The 17,773-nt window shown below is 46.3% G+C and overlaps 1 protein-coding gene, 2 non-coding genes and 2 pseudogenes across 4 annotated transcripts in view; 4 read left to right on the forward strand and 1 right to left on the reverse strand.

Annotated features, from left to right (window-relative positions):
- Positions 1 to 7,176, forward strand: part of LOC107619623 (cytochrome c oxidase subunit 2) — a 65,907-nt gene extending 58,731 nt beyond the window's left edge. Inside the window, exon 2 of the mRNA XM_088496737.1 lies at positions 5,574 to 7,176. Coding sequence (XP_088352863.1) covers positions 5,631 to 6,872 — 1,242 coding nt within the window. The 5' untranslated portion in view covers positions 5,574 to 5,630 and the 3' untranslated portion in view covers positions 6,873 to 7,176. The remainder of the gene's footprint in view (positions 1 to 5,573) is intronic.
- Positions 7,177 to 12,364: 5,188 nt separating this feature from the next.
- TRNAF-GAA (transfer RNA phenylalanine (anticodon GAA)) lies at positions 12,365 to 12,438 on the forward strand. Its single transcript has one exon. It is a non-coding gene; the product is annotated as a tRNA-Phe (tRNA).
- A 264-nt stretch (positions 12,439 to 12,702) lies between these two features.
- TRNAP-UGG (transfer RNA proline (anticodon UGG)) lies at positions 12,703 to 12,777 on the forward strand. The gene has a single exon. It is a non-coding gene; the product is annotated as a tRNA-Pro (tRNA).
- A 528-nt stretch (positions 12,778 to 13,305) lies between these two features.
- Positions 13,306 to 16,205, reverse strand: LOC148547172 (uncharacterized; annotated as a pseudogene).
- LOC148547173 (NADH dehydrogenase [ubiquinone] iron-sulfur protein 2 pseudogene) overlaps positions 15,254 to 17,773 on the forward strand; it is a 5,366-nt pseudogene continuing 2,846 nt past the window's right edge. Inside the window, exon 1 of the transcript XR_015895554.1 lies at positions 15,254 to 17,080. The product of XR_015895554.1 is annotated as an NADH dehydrogenase [ubiquinone] iron-sulfur protein 2 pseudogene (transcript). The remainder of the gene's footprint in view (positions 17,081 to 17,773) is intronic.

The raw sequence follows: 17,773 nt of genomic DNA on the forward strand, positions 1-17,773 counted from the left end.
GCCAAGCTAGTCTGCGAGTTGTCCGCCCAACTCATGACAGTTGGTACATTAGTGAAAGCCCTTACCTATTCGTTTTCGATATTTAGCGCAGATGCTTTCACGGATTGATGCCGAGACTCGATTCGAAACTAGACTTGGGCTTGGGTAAGGCCAGGTATTCAGTGTCTGGTTCGATAGGACCAGGAAGAAGAAGGTTTGGCAAGTGAAGGGGAATTCCGCTATAAGAGAAAGAGTGCCTCGAGAATAGGCTTTGAGCGAGAATCCGATTCAACTCGTTCTTTCTTTTTGGGTTTGGTACTTCGACCACAGGATCTCATCTCGTCTTTTTTTAAGAAATAGAGGCCTTGTAAGTAGTTAACTCCTTAAGCCGAAGAGTCGTTAAGCCGAGAAAGCTAACAAATTTCTTGCCTTTTCATCTCAGATCAGGAAGGGAATTTGATTCAAACCTTCAAGGTCTTAGGAATCGATTGAATCATCACTCGATAGAGTGATCGAATCGGACGCTGTGCCATTGATTGAATTTCGCTAATCAACCGCTAATAGATAGAGAGAATCGGATCGTAACCAGTCTTATGAGATGTCTGCATTGCTGCTGCTAAAGGAAGCAAGGGAAGACAAGAAGACGATCTGATGAAGCGTCTTTTCTCGTCTGCTTTTCCCTCTTCTAAGCTAAACTTTCTAAAGTCAAATAAAAATAAGGTAGAAGAATGAATTTCCTCTTCCATTCCACTCTATTCTTAAATAGAAGAAATAGGACGAAAACAGAAGCAAAGGAAAGAGCATATCTTGCTTCGTCTTCCACTCTTTAGAATTACTCGAGAAATTCATTTTGAATGGACATATGAGACGGGGGAGGAAGCCCCATTTCGTTCTCTTAGCTCAGAGAGGTTGTCGATTGAATACCTTGACTGTTGATACGATGATAACTAGCTATTTGAATTGACACTGTTTAAAGAGGTAAGGCACTAGTCTCCTTGTTTGAGAATAAACTGCTATTGAATTCACAGCCTCTTGTGAACAACTCCGCCGCAAGAAGAGTAAGCGCTCTTTTCAATATCCGCTGTGTTCGTAGCGTAGGAGCTGACAGCCTATCTGCTGTTGAATAACCTGATGTTAGCAATTGAATGCGTATCAGCTGTGATTGAATCATTAAGCGCTGCAGATCTGATCATATAAAAAAAAAACTGTCATTCGATCTCAGATGGGCAAAGGAAGGCAGGGAGTAGCACTAGTCTCAGGGGCATGCCCGGAAGAGGTTCTTAACGGAGGAGCCCTTTCTGCTGAGTGAATATCCCTTGCTTTCGTAACCGGTGTGAGAGTTAGAAAAGAAAGCTAACTTCACTTCATGCGTAATCCTGTTCTTGCAATAGCCGGCCCTTTCTTTTTGCTGGTCTTGTTGGTGAATGTTAGCGCTTTCGACTTCTCTTCTCATCTCACAGATGTCGCCTTGAGAGTTCCATCCTCACCCGGGCTTAGCTCTTTGAAGCAGATGTTGAAGGAAGAAGAAAAGACGGTGCTCTTTCATCAGCTCTTTGGCTATTAGCTTGCGATAAAGAAAGAGTGAATTAACCCGAGCCAAGTAGTTCGGCTAAGCCGGAAAGAAAGAGTTAGATCCTCTTTGAGATGAAATGCGGCAATGTCCTAATCAAAGCAGGCGCAGGGTCAATGATTTAGCTCAAGGCTTAAGGCATAAAGGAGATCTTGATAGCATTGGTCTCGAAAGGCCCTCGCTCTAAAAGGGCAGCTATCCTATCCTGCTTTGATTGACTAAGAAGGGGGGAGAATTGGAATGGAATTGGTGTGGTTCGCTAGCTCTTTCTTTTGAGACGAATTCATTCCTTTGCTTTTCAAGTCTTTCTTCAGGGGTGGCAGGGATAGAATTCGGCATGCCTTGCACCCTGCTAATAGTTGGGCAGTGCTGGGGTATTGTGTGGGATAAAAAGACCATTGATGTCAAGGAGGAAATGGCAGGGTCGTTCAGTGCTTTACTTCAAGCACCATTAGATGTAGCTTTGTCGGCGGGGATCACCAGTGGGTTGTCACAGAGTTGTACGCCCAAAGATTATGCTTTGAGAGATCATCTATGGGACGAGTTAGAGGATGTGGCCGGGTTGGAAGTTTGGCTTTTCATTCCGTTCCGTCAGGGGTTCTTTCGTTAACGATTCGTAACCATTGGTTTCTGGGAAAGAGGGATCACTAGCGGAGGTTGGCTCGCACTTAGATGTTCCGCCGTGCCCCAACCAAATTATGGTGAATGAGCTGGTCGTTGCTTGGCTTTCCCCTTCCTCAGAGTCAAGCTTGGAGGAATAATCTGGATCGGATCTACCCATTTCGGATGCAGCTTCTACGGATGGAGGTTATTCCCCGCAAGATGCGCGTTTTGGGGTGGGAGAGCGGTAGAGCGTGCCAAAGCGCAAGTCGAGCAACGTATCTGAAATGTTAAAGTGCAAAAGAAAAGGTCGGCTTTTGGCTAATGATTCCAAAGATTCTATCATCGAATTCTTGGCTGGTCCTTCCTTGCCTCATCCCCCTAATCTCCCCTATAAAATAAAAAACAAGGCCCTTGCGCAGGTGGTTAGCAACCGAACACAAGATTCGAGGATTTACCTTGAGTCGTTTCGCCGCTTGCATTGCAATTATCGCATTTAGGGCGGATAAGAGGTACTTTTCAGCATAAGAGCACGGTAGTCACGCCTCCATGACTCCCTCGTTCAATTTATCGTTTATATCTATCGGTCATTTCTTGAATCTCTTTATCGAAGTATTCATTTACGGCTTGGTTCTTTCTATCTATCTAACATGGCCATAAATTCTGCTCGTGTTCGTGACCCTATAAGAGCAATCTGTTTTCCCTATCGGTCGAGAACTGCCTCCTGCGCCTTAGCTACTTTACTAATCAGGGTCACATCACAGTCCTACCGGCAAGATAGATTAAGACTTAATATTCCAACCTCTTTTTCTTCACTCTCTGTCAGAGGTATAGAAGAGTTGACCTTTACTAAACAAGCTAGGGATTCATGACTAGCTAACAAACCTCTACCTATGGCCGAGGTACAAGTCACCTCCGTACCTTACTTAGTCTTTACTTTTGAACTAGATAGAAGGGCTTCTTGGCTTGCTCCCGCAGGTATGAAATCACTTGAGTGGCTACCTTTGCCTGATTTCATTCCATTCTCCATTTCAGGAGCGATAGCAGCTGAAGCTTTAGGGTTCATTTTGCTTAGTGCACTTGAATTAGCTTAGTGTGAAAGGAGTTACGGAGCCCTTTTTCTTTGAGGCGCTAGAGAAGTTCTATTTTATAGCTAGACAAGACAACAGGGGAAAAGGAAGGTAGGTAAGATTCTCACCGAGCCCTAACGATAGATGAAGCAGGGTAAATTCGGTTAGCTCACACTGGATTTCTATTCCGATCTTTAGCTACCATCCCTGACGTTGGTGGATTTTGCCGCATCTAGTAGGGGTCACTTTGGTTCTGAAAGGTATGCTGCTGGCTTGGTGGATATCGCCCTATAAGGGATTTCTAAATCGACTGGATCAGCTGGAACTACACAAGGAAGCAGGATTCATTGTTGTTCTTCCTTTACAGAGTCAACGGCCTCAATAGGCGGGAATAGAAGGTGCAGGAACATCACTACCTACAGACCCACCTTTGATGGGCTTCTGGAGGAGGAGCTAGAGAAAGGGGTTCCTCGCTCAGCAGTTTCGAGGTCGTCCAAGACCTGACTTGAAAGAATTCTGACTATGGGCTGGTCAAGCGGTTGGTGTCTGGGAAGAAAATGGATTTACCAACAGCTGTGGTGAAGGGTGCAGGAGGGAGCTTTTACGAGGGGAGTACTCATAGTCCATTTAGGCCCCTGTCCTTGATTAGCTTCCTGGAGTGGTCTATTCTTAGACGGTTGGACCAAGCATTGCTACGCCAAGTGGCGTGGTATGCTAAGAAATCCGGATGCCTCAATCCTGGTTTGATGGACCTACTGTAGTTCGATCGATAGGGGTTAGCCCGATCTTATCCGTTTTGGACAACTAAAGTCTTTGATCTCATCATCAAATATGACAAGAAGGATTAAACCTCGTGCGAGAACTTCGTTTATCTCATTAGGATATCCTGTGATTGTTGGTTGCCGGGGAAGAGTCTGACTCAGCCCATTCTATTCTTTAGTAGAGGTCTTACAACCTCGAGACAATGAAAAAGAGAATAGAAGATTCAGTCTAACAACATGTTTAACCATACCAAAGGTAAGTAGTCAGTCGCCAACATTCCATTTGAATTAGTGAATATGGGCGATAGGCAGGCACGTAGTCACTCAGATTAATGCAATCTTTCCCTATCAAAGCCTCCGCTATATTATGACTTTGAAATCAACGCCCTGCCGTCCACATAATGATCGGAAAACGCAGGCTATCTAGAGCCCTTAAGAGCGAAAAGAAGATCAGAAGGAGGAAGTAAGGCCTTCCGCCCACGAGTTTATGGTTCCTGCAGGCAACCTGGCATACCGCAGTCTCATTGATTTCTTTTCCCTAAAGGGGAGCGGAATCCCTTCTAGAAATGTTTAGCCAAGTAGCAGCTAAGAAAGCATTCGCTTTTCGGCTGGAATCGAAGCTGCGGATAGATCAGCAGATAGGTTGCTGCGGATAATTTATCCGCTGTTGATCAAATTAATCGTCTTCAAGATCGTCTGAACTGTATACCTATTCCCTGGTCGCTGGTATATTGATTTACTAACAAGGCCTTCGTACCTCTCGCTCCTAGGACTAGCGGAACTAAGACCTGTGAAAGAAACTAGGAGATAAAGCCCTTGATATGACCTTACGGATTAACACAGAATCAATCTCTGACTTTCTTCCCCTTTGAAATCCATTCTTGCATCTGCTTTCCTTGTTAGCCTAGCTAGTCAACATCCGCTCTCTAGAAAGCACTTTCTAATTCGAATGGGCAAAGCTCTTCCTTCCTTTGGTGATGAAGTTGGGCCGTCTTTATTATGTCAATTCTGAGTCAACCATATTCCCATCCTCGGCTTTCAGCCTCCGAGACTTTCCAACCTTTTCGGTAGGAAGGATCACTACAACTTTACTCAGGTCGGGTACTACCCAATGATCAAGTACCGGTTACAGTACAGGATACCACAACTAATTCACGACTCCTCCATCGAGCAATGCAACTCGAGATGGAACATGTATTATTTCATTCAAAATGGCTATTCTAAAAATATGATATGAACAGTCTTTTCTCATGAAAAATGCAACTTTGAAATTGCGTAGGTGATGGCAGAAAATCCATCAAGAAATTACATAGATAGAGCAGTGCAGGGCTGCTCTTGACAGTTTTCATTTTCGATTGAGAAAGCGGCAGGCCCAAAGAGCACTACAGTAGCGCCTTGCGAGGTCGTAGAGCTGGTAACCCTCGTTCGCCTAAGATCGAAAATGCTCTGTCTTTGAGGAAAAAGAGATATAGATAGTGTTCCAGGATTTCATTGTTTTGAGTCTTTACTTAACTCGACCGCCTTTCTACTCCCATGCTTTTCTTTGGTCAACAACCAAGCACATTGAACAATAGTTCTTCACTACTCCTACAGGCTTGACGGAGTTCAGAGTTCAGTCTGTCTGGAGGGAATTATTTTAGATCAATCACTATGTTTAACAACGTTCGACGCATCTCTTTATTTGATGAGAAGAGTCTTAACTCAACTTCGAGTGATACAGCTTCTATGTGGAATGATTTTCCATCGGTCCCTTCTGACCTGCCACCCTTACCAGCCGACTCGGTTCCATCTGTCCCCTCATTACCTTCCATAGCAAGTGATGTTGAGGTGGAGCAGCCGGCTCCTTCTAATTATAATTACGAGACTCATGGTATTGATGAGGATCATCCGGGTCTTAACCCGGACAGTGAACGTATAGTAGAGCTTCAATCTGATATACACGATAAATTGGGAGAGTTGATGACTAACAAGAGTGACCAAGACGTTCTGAGTGCGGCCGAAGCTTTACATGGCGAAAGCAACAATATCCCTTTTCTGGAGCACCTGTTAGATGATTTGAACAAAAACGGAATAGAAGGTGAAGCCTATAAGGATGCCCTGGATCTATCGAATAGGTTGGGTATATTACCCGATAAAGCAGCTTTGTGTGATGCAGCGGAGCCATGGCAATTAGGATTTCAAGACGCAGCAAGTCCTATGATGCAAGGAATAATCGATTTACATCACGATATCTTTTTCTTCCTCATTCTGATTTTGGTTTTCGTATCACGGATCTTGGTTCGCGCTTTATGGCATTTCCACTATCAAAAAAACCCAATCCCGCAAAGGATTGTTCATGGAACTACTATCGAGATTCTTCGGACCATATTTCCTAGTATCATCCCGATGTTCATTGCTATACCATCATTTGCTCTGTTATACTCAATGGACGAGGTAGTAGTAGATCCAGCCATTACTATCAAAGCTATTGGACATCAATGGTATCGGACTTATGAGTATTCAGACTATAACAGTTCCGATGAACAGTCACTCACTTTTGACAGTTATACGATTCCAGAAGATGATCTAGAATTGGGTCAATCACGTTTATTAGAAGTGGACAATAGAGTGGTTGTACCAGCCAAAACTCATCTACGTATTATTGTAACACCTGCTGATGTACCTCATAGTTGGGCTGTACCTTCCTTAGGTGTCAAATGTGATGCTGTACCTGGTCGTTTAAATCAGATCTCTATTTCGGTACAACGAGAAGGGGTTTACTATGGTCAGTGCAGTGAGATTTATGGAACTAATCATGCCTTTACGCCTATCGTCGTAGAAGCTGTTCCTAGTAAAGATTATGGTTCTCGGGTATCCAATCAATTAATCCCACAAACAACAGGGGAAGCTTAAGCGAAAATGAAAGAGTAGGGTGAGGGATAAGGGGGGAAGCCACTAAATGGAAGGCTTCGCTCGCTCTAAGGCTCGTTTAGTAGACAGCGAGTGGAGTGCATAAGCCCCTTTAGAGTTAGAGATAGGGGCGAGTACTACACGAGCTCGTAAGTCAAGTACGGAACGAGCGGAGGAGAGCGACCTCATCTTGCTTGCTTCTGGCGAAGCTTCTAGAAGGCCACCACTTCATAGGAGCGATAGCGAAGCCGTAGAAAGGCAAACAGCTCGTATAGCTCGCAATAGCGAGCCTACTTTTAGCTTTTTTTTTACTTTACCGCGGGACCTTAACAAGGAAAGTCAAGAATATCATCAGTAAGAGGGGTTGCTATTGAATCCGCTTCTCGAGTATGCAAGGCCTTTTTTTCGTCTTTTTCGGCCTGTTGGTACTTGTCGAATTGAAACTCGATACGATAATAAGAAGATTCGCCAACATTACCCATTTTTTTAGTGGATTCGGGCCGGGGTAAGTACGTGATTTCAAATTGCATCTTATAAGCATATGATCCTCCTTTTACTGTTAAAGTACCATCTCCGCCTTTGCTATCTATGCTTCCTGGTCGCTAGACTCATTCTTCTACTTGACTTCCAGCTACTCTGCTCTGAGCTTAAGAAAGGTTCAAAAGTAGCTTTGGTTGCCGCTAAAATCGGATGTGATTTTTGTAGTGGTGAATTCCAGAACAGGTAAATTCCCCCTCTCCTTTCGGGAACTCTCTTCTCTAGGGATTCCAATTCTATTTCTATTGACTCTTCCATGGGTGTTTTGTATTGCTACAACAAAAAAAGTTTTGGTAACTTACTTACAGATTGTATCTTAAATAAAAGAAACATCAACATCCTTTAAGCTAAGACTAAGGGATGGGGGGAACACTACCGATCCCGAGACAGACGACGAAGCTACATCGATTACAAAAAAATCTGAGTCAGTGGTGGCAGACCCTTTCCCGGCCCCTACAATCAAGCAACCTCACCAATGTGAATGAAAGAAAGGGAACCCCATACATCTCGACAAGTTCGTGCCTCTTTAGGATTTTAAGTGCGAACTAAAACCTCTTTTGAATTCTTATTCCGACTCCGAAGTCCGGATATTTGGTTGCTTTCTACTCGACCCATGTGGTTTGGCTTGTTGCGCCACCTCACTTAACCAAACATATCCGAGAAGAAGTTCTACCAGATCTACAGCACTTGCTGCTTCATGCCCGGTTGCATCTGACTCTGCTGGTTCACCTTCTAAACAGGTATCCGCACCTGATACACATCCTTCTCCTGTAGCTTCTTCTTTTTCCTATATTGTGGTGGCTTATTCAGCGAGCTGGAGCTCCTACAGTTCCCGCCCCAGCTTCAACTCTAGCTCCCTTCGGCCTCGAAGATCATCAGGTTCCATCAAAAGTTTCTATCTCACTCTGTTAATAGGTTTTTTACTTCTGCATGTTGGGAATCAAAATAGAATAAGATTTTCTACTTTATAAGTGATCAACTAGGTTTTGAATCCCTCGCTTACACTCTTTTGGGCTAGGTTCAGTTGGAGGTCGTACATTTCACCAGAGAAAAAGGGGGGGGGGGGATTTTCATACTGAAATCGATTCACCCGAAAAGGAAGCAAGGCTTCCATTCCGCGAGGAGCGAATAGATTATTATTGCGGTTTAAAGCACACTCTAATATCATAAGGACCGAACTCATCGGATCAGAAAGAGATGGCCAGTCCCTTCCTAATGCGAAAGAGCTTTATTCCGGTACTTCACACCCAAAGCAAAGCTGCACGGAATAGGGGCCTTACTTGTCCCGGTCCGGGAAGAGGTTAAGGTATTGTGGTTCCTCCCACATATCTTTCAACAAGGCATCCTAAGAACAAACCCTTACAAACCTCTTAGAGATGAGAGGCCTGTTGGAATTCATCATGCCCATTTGATATTTCATTTAGTCATCCCACCTAAAAGCACTCTTTCCAAATCAGTATGACAAGGGCAGCACCCATTGGAAAACCTTGATCCAGAACCCAAATTGGGTTATCCTAATAACCACCTCCCCTCCTTCTCGCGGGGGGATGTGCCACATCTTGGATGTAGGAGTGACGACCCGTGGTCCAATCTAGTAAAGAGATTGGGTGCCAGTGGTCTGTCTGAGGACGGGTTCAACAAGCTCTTTCTTTGAAAAGAAAAGATGGTTCCATGGATCGGGTTTTCATTTCAGAAGCTGCTAGAATGCATGTTAAGTCAGTCAAGGGGGTCTTAGATCATGACGATTCTTAGAAAAGGGAAAAAATATGATTTTTTCAGGACATATCTTAAAGTCCTAAAGGATTGAAAAGAAGAGTGAGCGACGAGTGGTTCAATCCGGAATGAAAGTGAGAGACCACTAGCGGAAAGAGTTTTCTAAAACACTAGGGTTTCTTGCATAAGATTTAGCGAGAAGTCCGACTAATCAAAGGAGTCTGAGCGTCGGTTCGCTGCCCTAACCGTGCGATTTCAGGGCATCTTTTCAAGTATTCATCTAAACTAAATGCTGGTGTCGGGTATCATCTCGATCCATTGGCAGCAGAAAAGAGTGATAGCTAGCTTAATTCTATAGGTTCAAAACTAGAGAAGTCTTCCTTCCAAGTAAGGATTGAAGATCATATGCTTACACAATCTCCCAAAAAAGAGGGTCTTTCCTGGCGACCTTACCCACACTTGGTAATTGAGGAGTCAAATCATTCTTTTTCTCTGATGCCTTAATCCTTTTAGTGTATCGGCATTTCGGTTGTAGCAGTTGTAGCTCTTCCTCTTCTCTTGTAGCTTGAGTGCTTGTTGTTGTTGTTTAACGTCTTTCGATTCAAAAGCAATCCTGCCAGCTAGTGTACCTCCTGACTGTCCGCTGCATTCGAAATGAAAAAGAATAGCAGTTCCTCGTCCCCCGAAATTGGATAGGGGATTGGCCTTTCCTTATTACTTATTATAAAGTAGTTAGGAGGCCAAGTACGTTATCGGGGCATCTAAGACAATCAAAACAACCGCCCTAATGGCTTTTTTCACCCATGGGCAGCTAGTTGAGGCCAATCAACCCGAAAGGGAGGTCGAGAAGGAGGGTCGAGCACAAACCGTAGGCCAACAGTGGATGGACGACAACCAACCAGAACGGATGATCGATGAAGATTGTTTAGAACCTTCGGGGAGTTCTCCGCACAAAGGAAATATATGAAACACTACCTAAGCAAACCAAACCGCTACGCTCCTGCACCTATCGGTACAGTGGCTTGACGCTCCTGGAATCATCAAAGCGGGAAGGTACGTAGCTACCCACCCTGGTTGGGAGAGTAGCGGATCGAGGAAGACACCAATCCCCTTCTTCCTTCCTTACAATATTACGGCATGGAACTCTCTATCCTCTCCCTAGAGTCGAGAGACAACTTTCCTCTCGCTTCTACGACTCCACTCTTACCCTTAGCTTTCGGTCGAGCTAGGCATCACTTCCTATCACTCTTAGTTGAAGGAGAGCGTAGGAAGCCAAAGACCTGTTTTGAGTTCTGAGTTGAATAAGGCAGGGATAGGTGAATTTGGAGATCAGAATAGGTCTTCGATCCGTTCATTCTGTCTTCAGGGCATACTTAAGTATAAAGAAAGAAGAAAGGAGGGAAGCTCATTCCGGCGGGTACTCCAAGTCCCTTAACTTATTCGTGGAACAGAGGAAGATAGTTATAGGTATTCGGACAGATAACGAAGAGTTAGGCGGGACCACTAGAGATGCTCCTATACTAAAGGCTATCGGAAAAGCAAGAAAGATAGGGGTGTCAAAACACTTCTTAAAAAGAGAGGGACAAGCTAGCCGTAGGCTATTAACCAGGAAGTGGCCGAAGCTTCCATTACAGAAGTTGATGGGCGGGGCCTTTTCATTTTCACCTAAAGGGGGTTCAGGCATTATGAGTGCAGCTCCACTAGTCTAGCTGGTAAAGTCTTTTGGCCTAGGACCTGGGTTCTCATCCCGCCTTTTCGCAGGAATGGGATCTTATGCCAGGATCTGTGATTGAACGCAAAGATTCTAATAGAAGACGTGAGAAAAAAAATGTAATATATGGAATCTTTTTTGATAGACTGGACTCTTCTGTAGGTTAGGAGGTTCTTTTTCTTTCGTTTAGCCGGCCTCCCTTAGGAGTGGGAAATCGATGAAATGAGCAAGTTGCTCCATCGAGAACGCGTTTTCGACTTAACTTACTTAACCAGAATACCTGGAATGACCCATAGGAGAAGGCTACGGGGGCATCGTTCACGTACTGATTCATAGCGCTTCCCCTTTCTAGTCAATAAAGAGTGTATGTGATGTTGGATCTTGTATCCGGGCCTGCAGACAGGCAGGAGATCCTATCCTCACTCCTCATATAGCTATATGAGTGACTACGTACATGGATGTACTCTTTCTGCTAGTTAAAGTTTATGCCTTTTTCCGACCTCCGTTCTGGTACCTCATAGCTATGCGCAGAGTGACTTCGTACCTTCTCTTCTAGTTTAAGCCTTTTGGTATGTTAGTCATGCGTGAAGCTGAGACTTGCTCCTTAGCACAAGTACTAAGCAAGCCCCTAAAGGCCTTCGCGTTAGTAAGCTAGCTTTGTAAGCTAAGCAAGCCAGGGTCTCCGGGCACTATGGTAGGACGTGGATCGATCATGACGAAAATGGACTTCTCCTTAATGGTTTAGAAGAGTCCCCTTCTTCTGTGAGCCAGTTCCCCGGGCTTTCTCCCTTCTCGACCAGACGAAGGAGATATGAATTCCATTCAGGCGGGTAAGGGCTTTACTCTGTGTTCTCTCCAGGTCGCCTTTGCATTGGCGAAGACTGGAAAAGTTCATCATTCAGTGGTGGGGTCGGTCTTCATAGAAAAGAGGGCGTCGCCCAACGAGTGGCAGATTTGGATGGAGTCTCGCTCATAGATAGAGGAAGAGTACGCGCGCTAGCGCGCTACGGCTTACGCAGTTGATCGGATCAGATAGCCCTTTGGGCAACCAACCGCACATCAAATTCCGATCAATTGGAGGTCTGGCTGAGTGGCTTAAGGCATTGGTTTGCTAAATCTACATACAAGAAGATTGTATCATGGGTTCGAATCCCATTTCCTCCGGCACGGAAGTGGAACGGGCGGGCGAAATTACGTGAGAGAAAGAACCTAACCTCTTGGTGTTGGTGGAGTCCCCCGGAGGACAGAATAGCACTACTTAGTTACTAGGAGCGGGGAGCCCGTTGCGCGTTGTGGCCTATCTTCTTTTTAGAAGCAAGCTCCCCCGTTTCTTGAAGGCCTGGGCGGCTCTCGGTTCTTGAGCATGTTGGGAGAGGGGATTAGGCGGCAGTTGAAAGAGCTGCTCGAAAGCTTGCAATACTAAACAAGCGAAAAAAGCCCTTTCTTGTTATTAGTAAAGGGCTTTTCCCTAACTAGTAAAGTGGTAAGTAAGGTAGGGCGCTATTCGATGAAGAAAACAGACTTTAGGAAAGTGGTTCAGGTAGCTCAGCTGGTTAGAGCAAAGGACTGAAAATCCTTGTGTCAGTGGTTCGAATCCACTTCTAAGCGGGCTTTGGGTCCAAAGGACAGGTAGCCGGGAGCGAGCCGGATTTTCAAAAATGAAAGTGAATGAAAGAGGAAGCCAAAATGTGAGCGCTCCTGCACTATACGGCTTTTTGGCGGTAGGGTTGGGGTGGCTTGCTGGAGGCAGATTTTATAAAAAAAGCGGTTGATTACTCGGATTGGTTCTCGCGTCCCTGTGCCCAAAAGGATGGGCGAGTTCGGTTCGAGTCTTCATCGATCGGGTGGATCTATATGCGGAGGGGGGTGAGACGAGGTGTAGCGCAGTCTGGTCAGCGCATCTGTTTTGGGTACAGAGGGCCATAGGTTCGAATCCTGTCACCTTGATGTGAGGTAGTAAACACCTAAAGAGCACCCATCCACCCGTAAACTTTCGCTCTTTTAGAAAGAAAAAAAATGGACCGCCCTTGATCTGATCTGGGCGGGATCTAAAGCAGCATTTCTTCCGAATGTTTCGGGGGCAGGCCTTAGGTTCAATTCTTTCTTGCCTATAGTCATGACTATAGGCTTCAGAAGAGAAGAAAAAACTTTTTCTAAAGAAAGAAGTAGTATCTAATTCACGTAAGAAAAGAGAATCAGTCTGCATGCTTAACAGCCTTCCCTGTCTGAATCCCTTTGTAAATGTAAAAAAAAGGGGGCTCCCTCATGGTCTTGGGGGCTATGAGCAAGAACCACATTCCTTAAAGAAAGTATACCCGAAAGCACTTTCTCTAGAATGGGTCAATCAATCAGTAAGTTGCTGACATTGAAGAGATTCAAGTCGATGCTTCAACTAAGACTCCTACATGACTTTCTGTCTGGAGGGAATCAATGTTTCTCAGTGAATGATGATGCAAGGTATATCTGATTGGAGTGTTCTTTTTATCTTAGGATTTTTGGTCTATTTTATACGAACAAGCAATGGTATGATTAAATACTTGCTTGATCGTGAAGATGTAAAATCTTTGAAAATTGGGGTGTGGGGAGTACCCATGACTAAGGAAAGACGTGTTTCAATGTTTCATTTTTTTATCCCCCTTTTTTTACTCTATTTTTCATTTCTATTGATTGGTATGGATTTCAATCTCTTTCTTGTCAAACTCCAATCCATCCTTCTCACCAAATCTCTCCACTTTCTTTTGAGTAGGTGTGGTGGAGGGCTGGTTATAGCTGTTGTTTTGACTATTTTGGATCCCGAGCTGGCTAAGATGATGGCTCCAGGGGGAGAGGAGGGTGGAAGCGGTGCCAGCTCTTCGAAGCAACCGTCTTTTGACCTGAACGTGCCACCTGGCGGAAGGGACGAGTTGTCTTCCGTTATGTATGAGCTATCAGAAGTTGAGAGAAGGATTCAACAGGCGGAGACCGGGATTCAACAAAGCTTGCTTGAGATTGAAGGCTTGAATGAATCAAGGGTCCAAGTTCTTCAAGCCAGTCAAGAAGCGAGGGAAGGGCCGAGAGATCAACCCGCGCCTTAGCACAAGCACTAAGTAAGCCCCCCCTCACATAGAAGAAGGGGATGGGTGGAGGAGATAAAGGAGAGCCCTAATCCCCTAAAATCCCTCATTAGGGAACACCTGTAAGATGAGTCCGCCGCTTTCTTTCATAACAGAGCCGGGAATAACGGCTGGCATAGAAGTATCTCGCACGCAAGGAGATGCATTTCTGGTACAGGTAGTACTGGACAAGCTCTCAGGGAATAATCTCTTTCTTATTTCTTCCTTTTTTCCCATGACGACTAGGAACGGGCAATTCAAAAATTTCACTTCGAATTTCGGACCTCAACATCCAGCTGCTCATGGTGTTTCACGATCAGTATTGGAAATGAACGGAGAAGTGGTGGAACGTGCGGAACCGCATATTGGATTACTCCAGTGCGGCACGAAGCCGCTGACGCCGAGTCGGCTCCTATGCCGCTAGCTATGCCCTGCTTGGTCCCCTGGCACGGTGAAGGTCCCGTAGCGCGTCATGAGCACCGGGCTAAGGGGCGGTTGAGCAACTCAAGCGAACCGCCCTACCTTACTACAACATAAGGACAGAAGGGAGAGGGTTGTGAAGGTGGCCTCGTTATCCACACCTCCGGTCAGATGAATGGAGGCCCTTAGACAAATGGCCGACCCGGGTTTTCATGAGCGTTGGCGGGTCCTGGAGTGCCTGTCAAGGGCGCTAGCGCATACCCCGGGGTGATCATCACCACCTGCACCTCACATCTCGGCACAGCGGAACGTGTAACCCGCCTGCTGTCTCATTCAACTACATTTGTTCCTGTAATCCATAGCCTAACAGAACGCAGCAGCGAGGGAAAACCCGCCCATACAGCCAGCGGGGAGGATGGCACTACTGGCAAAGACCGTCCGGCGAAAACGCCGCAGGCGCGAAGCGTGGTAGGCCTGTGCCGGGGGAGCATAGCATAGGTAGGAAAGGGAGCCCGGACGGTGGAAGAGCCTGGGGGGCCGGGTCATTTGACGGAAATGGAAGGATTTTCCCCTATTAGATTAGAGAAGGCCCTCCGAAGGGAAGTGCATTAATTCTTGGAAAAAGAGGGAGCGAGCCTATAAAAAAATGAAAGTGAATTCAATGAATAGATAGAGTCAACGGTACGACAGACAGCGCTGCCTACACGCGAATTAGCTTCCGAGGTCGAGCAGTCTCAATTTCACTACAGGATTTGCGAATGAATGCTGGGCCGGGCCACCTCGAATGGCGTGAGCCGCATGCGGGGAGACCCGCACGTACGGTTTTTAGGGGGATCTGGTCGAAAGACCGGCCGGCGCCCACCCGACTAGAGGGACTGAGAAATTAATAGAGTACAAAACTTATCTTCAAGCTTTACCTTATTCTGATCGTTTAGAGGGCGATCGCGGACTCACTGAATGAAGTCCTCCGTTTCTTTCGGAGGTGCTGACCCGCAGCGAGGCAGAGATGACTTAGTTACATAAGGAATATGGCGACGACAACAGCATGTCGTAGAAGGAGATAACAGGCGGAGCCAACGATCCGCTAAGACTAACGTATCTACAACTCCATCCCCGAGTGGCAGTCAAACGGAGGCGTGAATGCAAGATGCCAGCGGAATGATCGGCCGGACAGAGGCTAGGGCTGCTTCCTTCCCACCGCGTCCTTCCTAGCCTAGTGTGTCGGAGATATAAAGCGAGTGCACCGGAAAAGAACGGGAACTGGGTCGATCTATTCTATGGCGAAGCATCCGAAGCATAACTGCACACTCACACGATCTTTGCCGAGAGATAGGAGCATTCGGTGGAACCGGTGAACTACACTTGCTTCTGGATAGATGTGTGGGACAGAGGGCTCGTGGTACCAGCTGCCCAACCAGCCTCCTCTGCTTTGAGAACCGTGTGAACGGAGAGTGGGCAGAAGGGAAGGAGGTCCTCATACGGAGTCGCACACGCACACTTACTTGAGCAGTGCGGAAGACTGGGGAATGGGTTGAGTAAACTCCCCTGGGGCCGGAAAAATAACAGACGAAGCTTTACTTAGATAGGGCTTTGATTGGTCTTTTTTTTCTTAGTGATTGAAAAGGGGGGCGCCTGGTTATGTTACAAAAAGGGAAGGCAGAGGTAGTCCTTCGAATGGCGAAACGAAGGGCTAAATAGCGCCAGTGATTCTCTGAGCCGGTCTGGATTTTCTACGCCTCGGGAAACAGGTCGAGATAGATGACAGCACCCTTTTCCTCTCTTCCTTACCGGGAGGGCAATCTTATGGCCTTCACCTCCCGCCCGGCCCGGAAATAGAACCCAGCCCCCTTCTGATCCATTCATTTCTGCAAGCAGGGAGGGGGGATCCAGAGCTAAGCCTCCCGTCTATTGCATAACCTAAAAAAGCTATAAGCAAAGTACCAGAGGTGCGCTTCGCCCGGTGACTAAGAAAGAAATTGGTTTGCGCTTTGAAGTGATGAGGTCGCAAAGAGGGGGGCTCCTATTGAAAGGCTTTCCCTCCCTAAAAAGGCGACCAGCTTTCAATACTAGTTGTTACGCTGCCATTTTTCCAATATCATTGAATAGCATGGCCTGCCTGGGGCTAAGGTAACTCAAGTGGGAGAGCCGTGTTATGGGTGACCTTATTGCACGGTTCAGAGAGCACTTGTGTATGTGATGCAAGTGAACGTGTACGAAAAAGCTGTATCTAGGGTGAGTTCTTCGTTCCGTCGTCGACCCTATCTATGTTTCTACGATGGCCCAAGAACACGCTCATTCTTCAGCCGTAGAGAGACTTTTGAATTGCGAGGTACCATTACGAGCTCAATATATACGAGTGTTATTCCGTGAAATAACTCGAATTTCAAATCATTCACTTGCTTTAACTACTCATGCTATGGATGTGGGAGCATCAACTCCGTTCCTGTGGGCTTTTGAGGAGCGGGAGAAATTGTTGGAATTCTATGAAAGAGTCTCGGGAGCCAGGATGCATGCCAGTTTCATACGACCAGGTGGAGTGGCACAAGATCTGCCTCTTGGCTTATGTCGAGATATTGATTCCTTCACACAACAATTTGCTTCTCGTATCGACGAATTAGAAGAGATGTCAACCGGCAACCGTATCTGGAAACAACGATTAGTGGATATTGGTACTGTCACTGCACAGCAAGCAAAGGATTGGGGATTCAGTGGTGTAATGTTAAGAGGTCGTGCGACATGAAGACATTGATAGCAATATGGGGGGAGTTCCCATCAGGCAACAACGGTTCTGCCTGACCCTACTTAAGCATGCATATTCTGTCAGCGAAGACTTGGTGTGAAGCCTTGGAGCTTACGTTATAAGAGCAAAAGGCCCGGGGCTAGGGTGAGCTGAGGGGGGACAGCGTAAGTGAGCGAATGTGTGTAAGCCCAGTCAAACATGACTGTTCTAGGCGGGGCGGGCCACCCACCTTCGAATGGTGTTGGTCCTACGGACCGTGAACGGATTCGCCTCTGGCCTCTGGGCACGTCGGAACCGCATGAGTTCACCGGGGTGGAGCACAGTCCGCAAAAATCGGCATAGGTTAGGTGCTATTGATGGAACATGGTAAGCCTATCTTTCTCCATATGGAAGTGCTGCGGGCACATAGAGATGTGGGAAGAGGAAGTCTCAAAAAGCGAAGGCCGAGCTGTAGGTCACGTGACCTGCACCGAGTTGGTGGCTGACTGGGCTTTTTCCTTGATCAAAGCAGATCAGCTCGCCGCCTTCTTGTTATCAAAAAGCAGTCCAATCCTGCGAATCGGGCGGGCGGAACGTCGAATGAAATAGGTGGCCGGGTTCTCTTTTTACAACCCTTTTGATATGATAGGCCCGGCCACCTTCCCCTATCCCTTATGTTTAGGAGCGGGATCCGCCCAAGAACGACCACTCC

Source organism: Arachis ipaensis, chromosome B8, assembly GCF_059453495.1.
Source record: "Arachis ipaensis isolate K30076 ecotype BB chromosome B8, ASM5945349v1, whole genome shotgun sequence".
NCBI classification, from domain to species: Eukaryota; Viridiplantae; Streptophyta; class Magnoliopsida; order Fabales; family Fabaceae; genus Arachis; species Arachis ipaensis.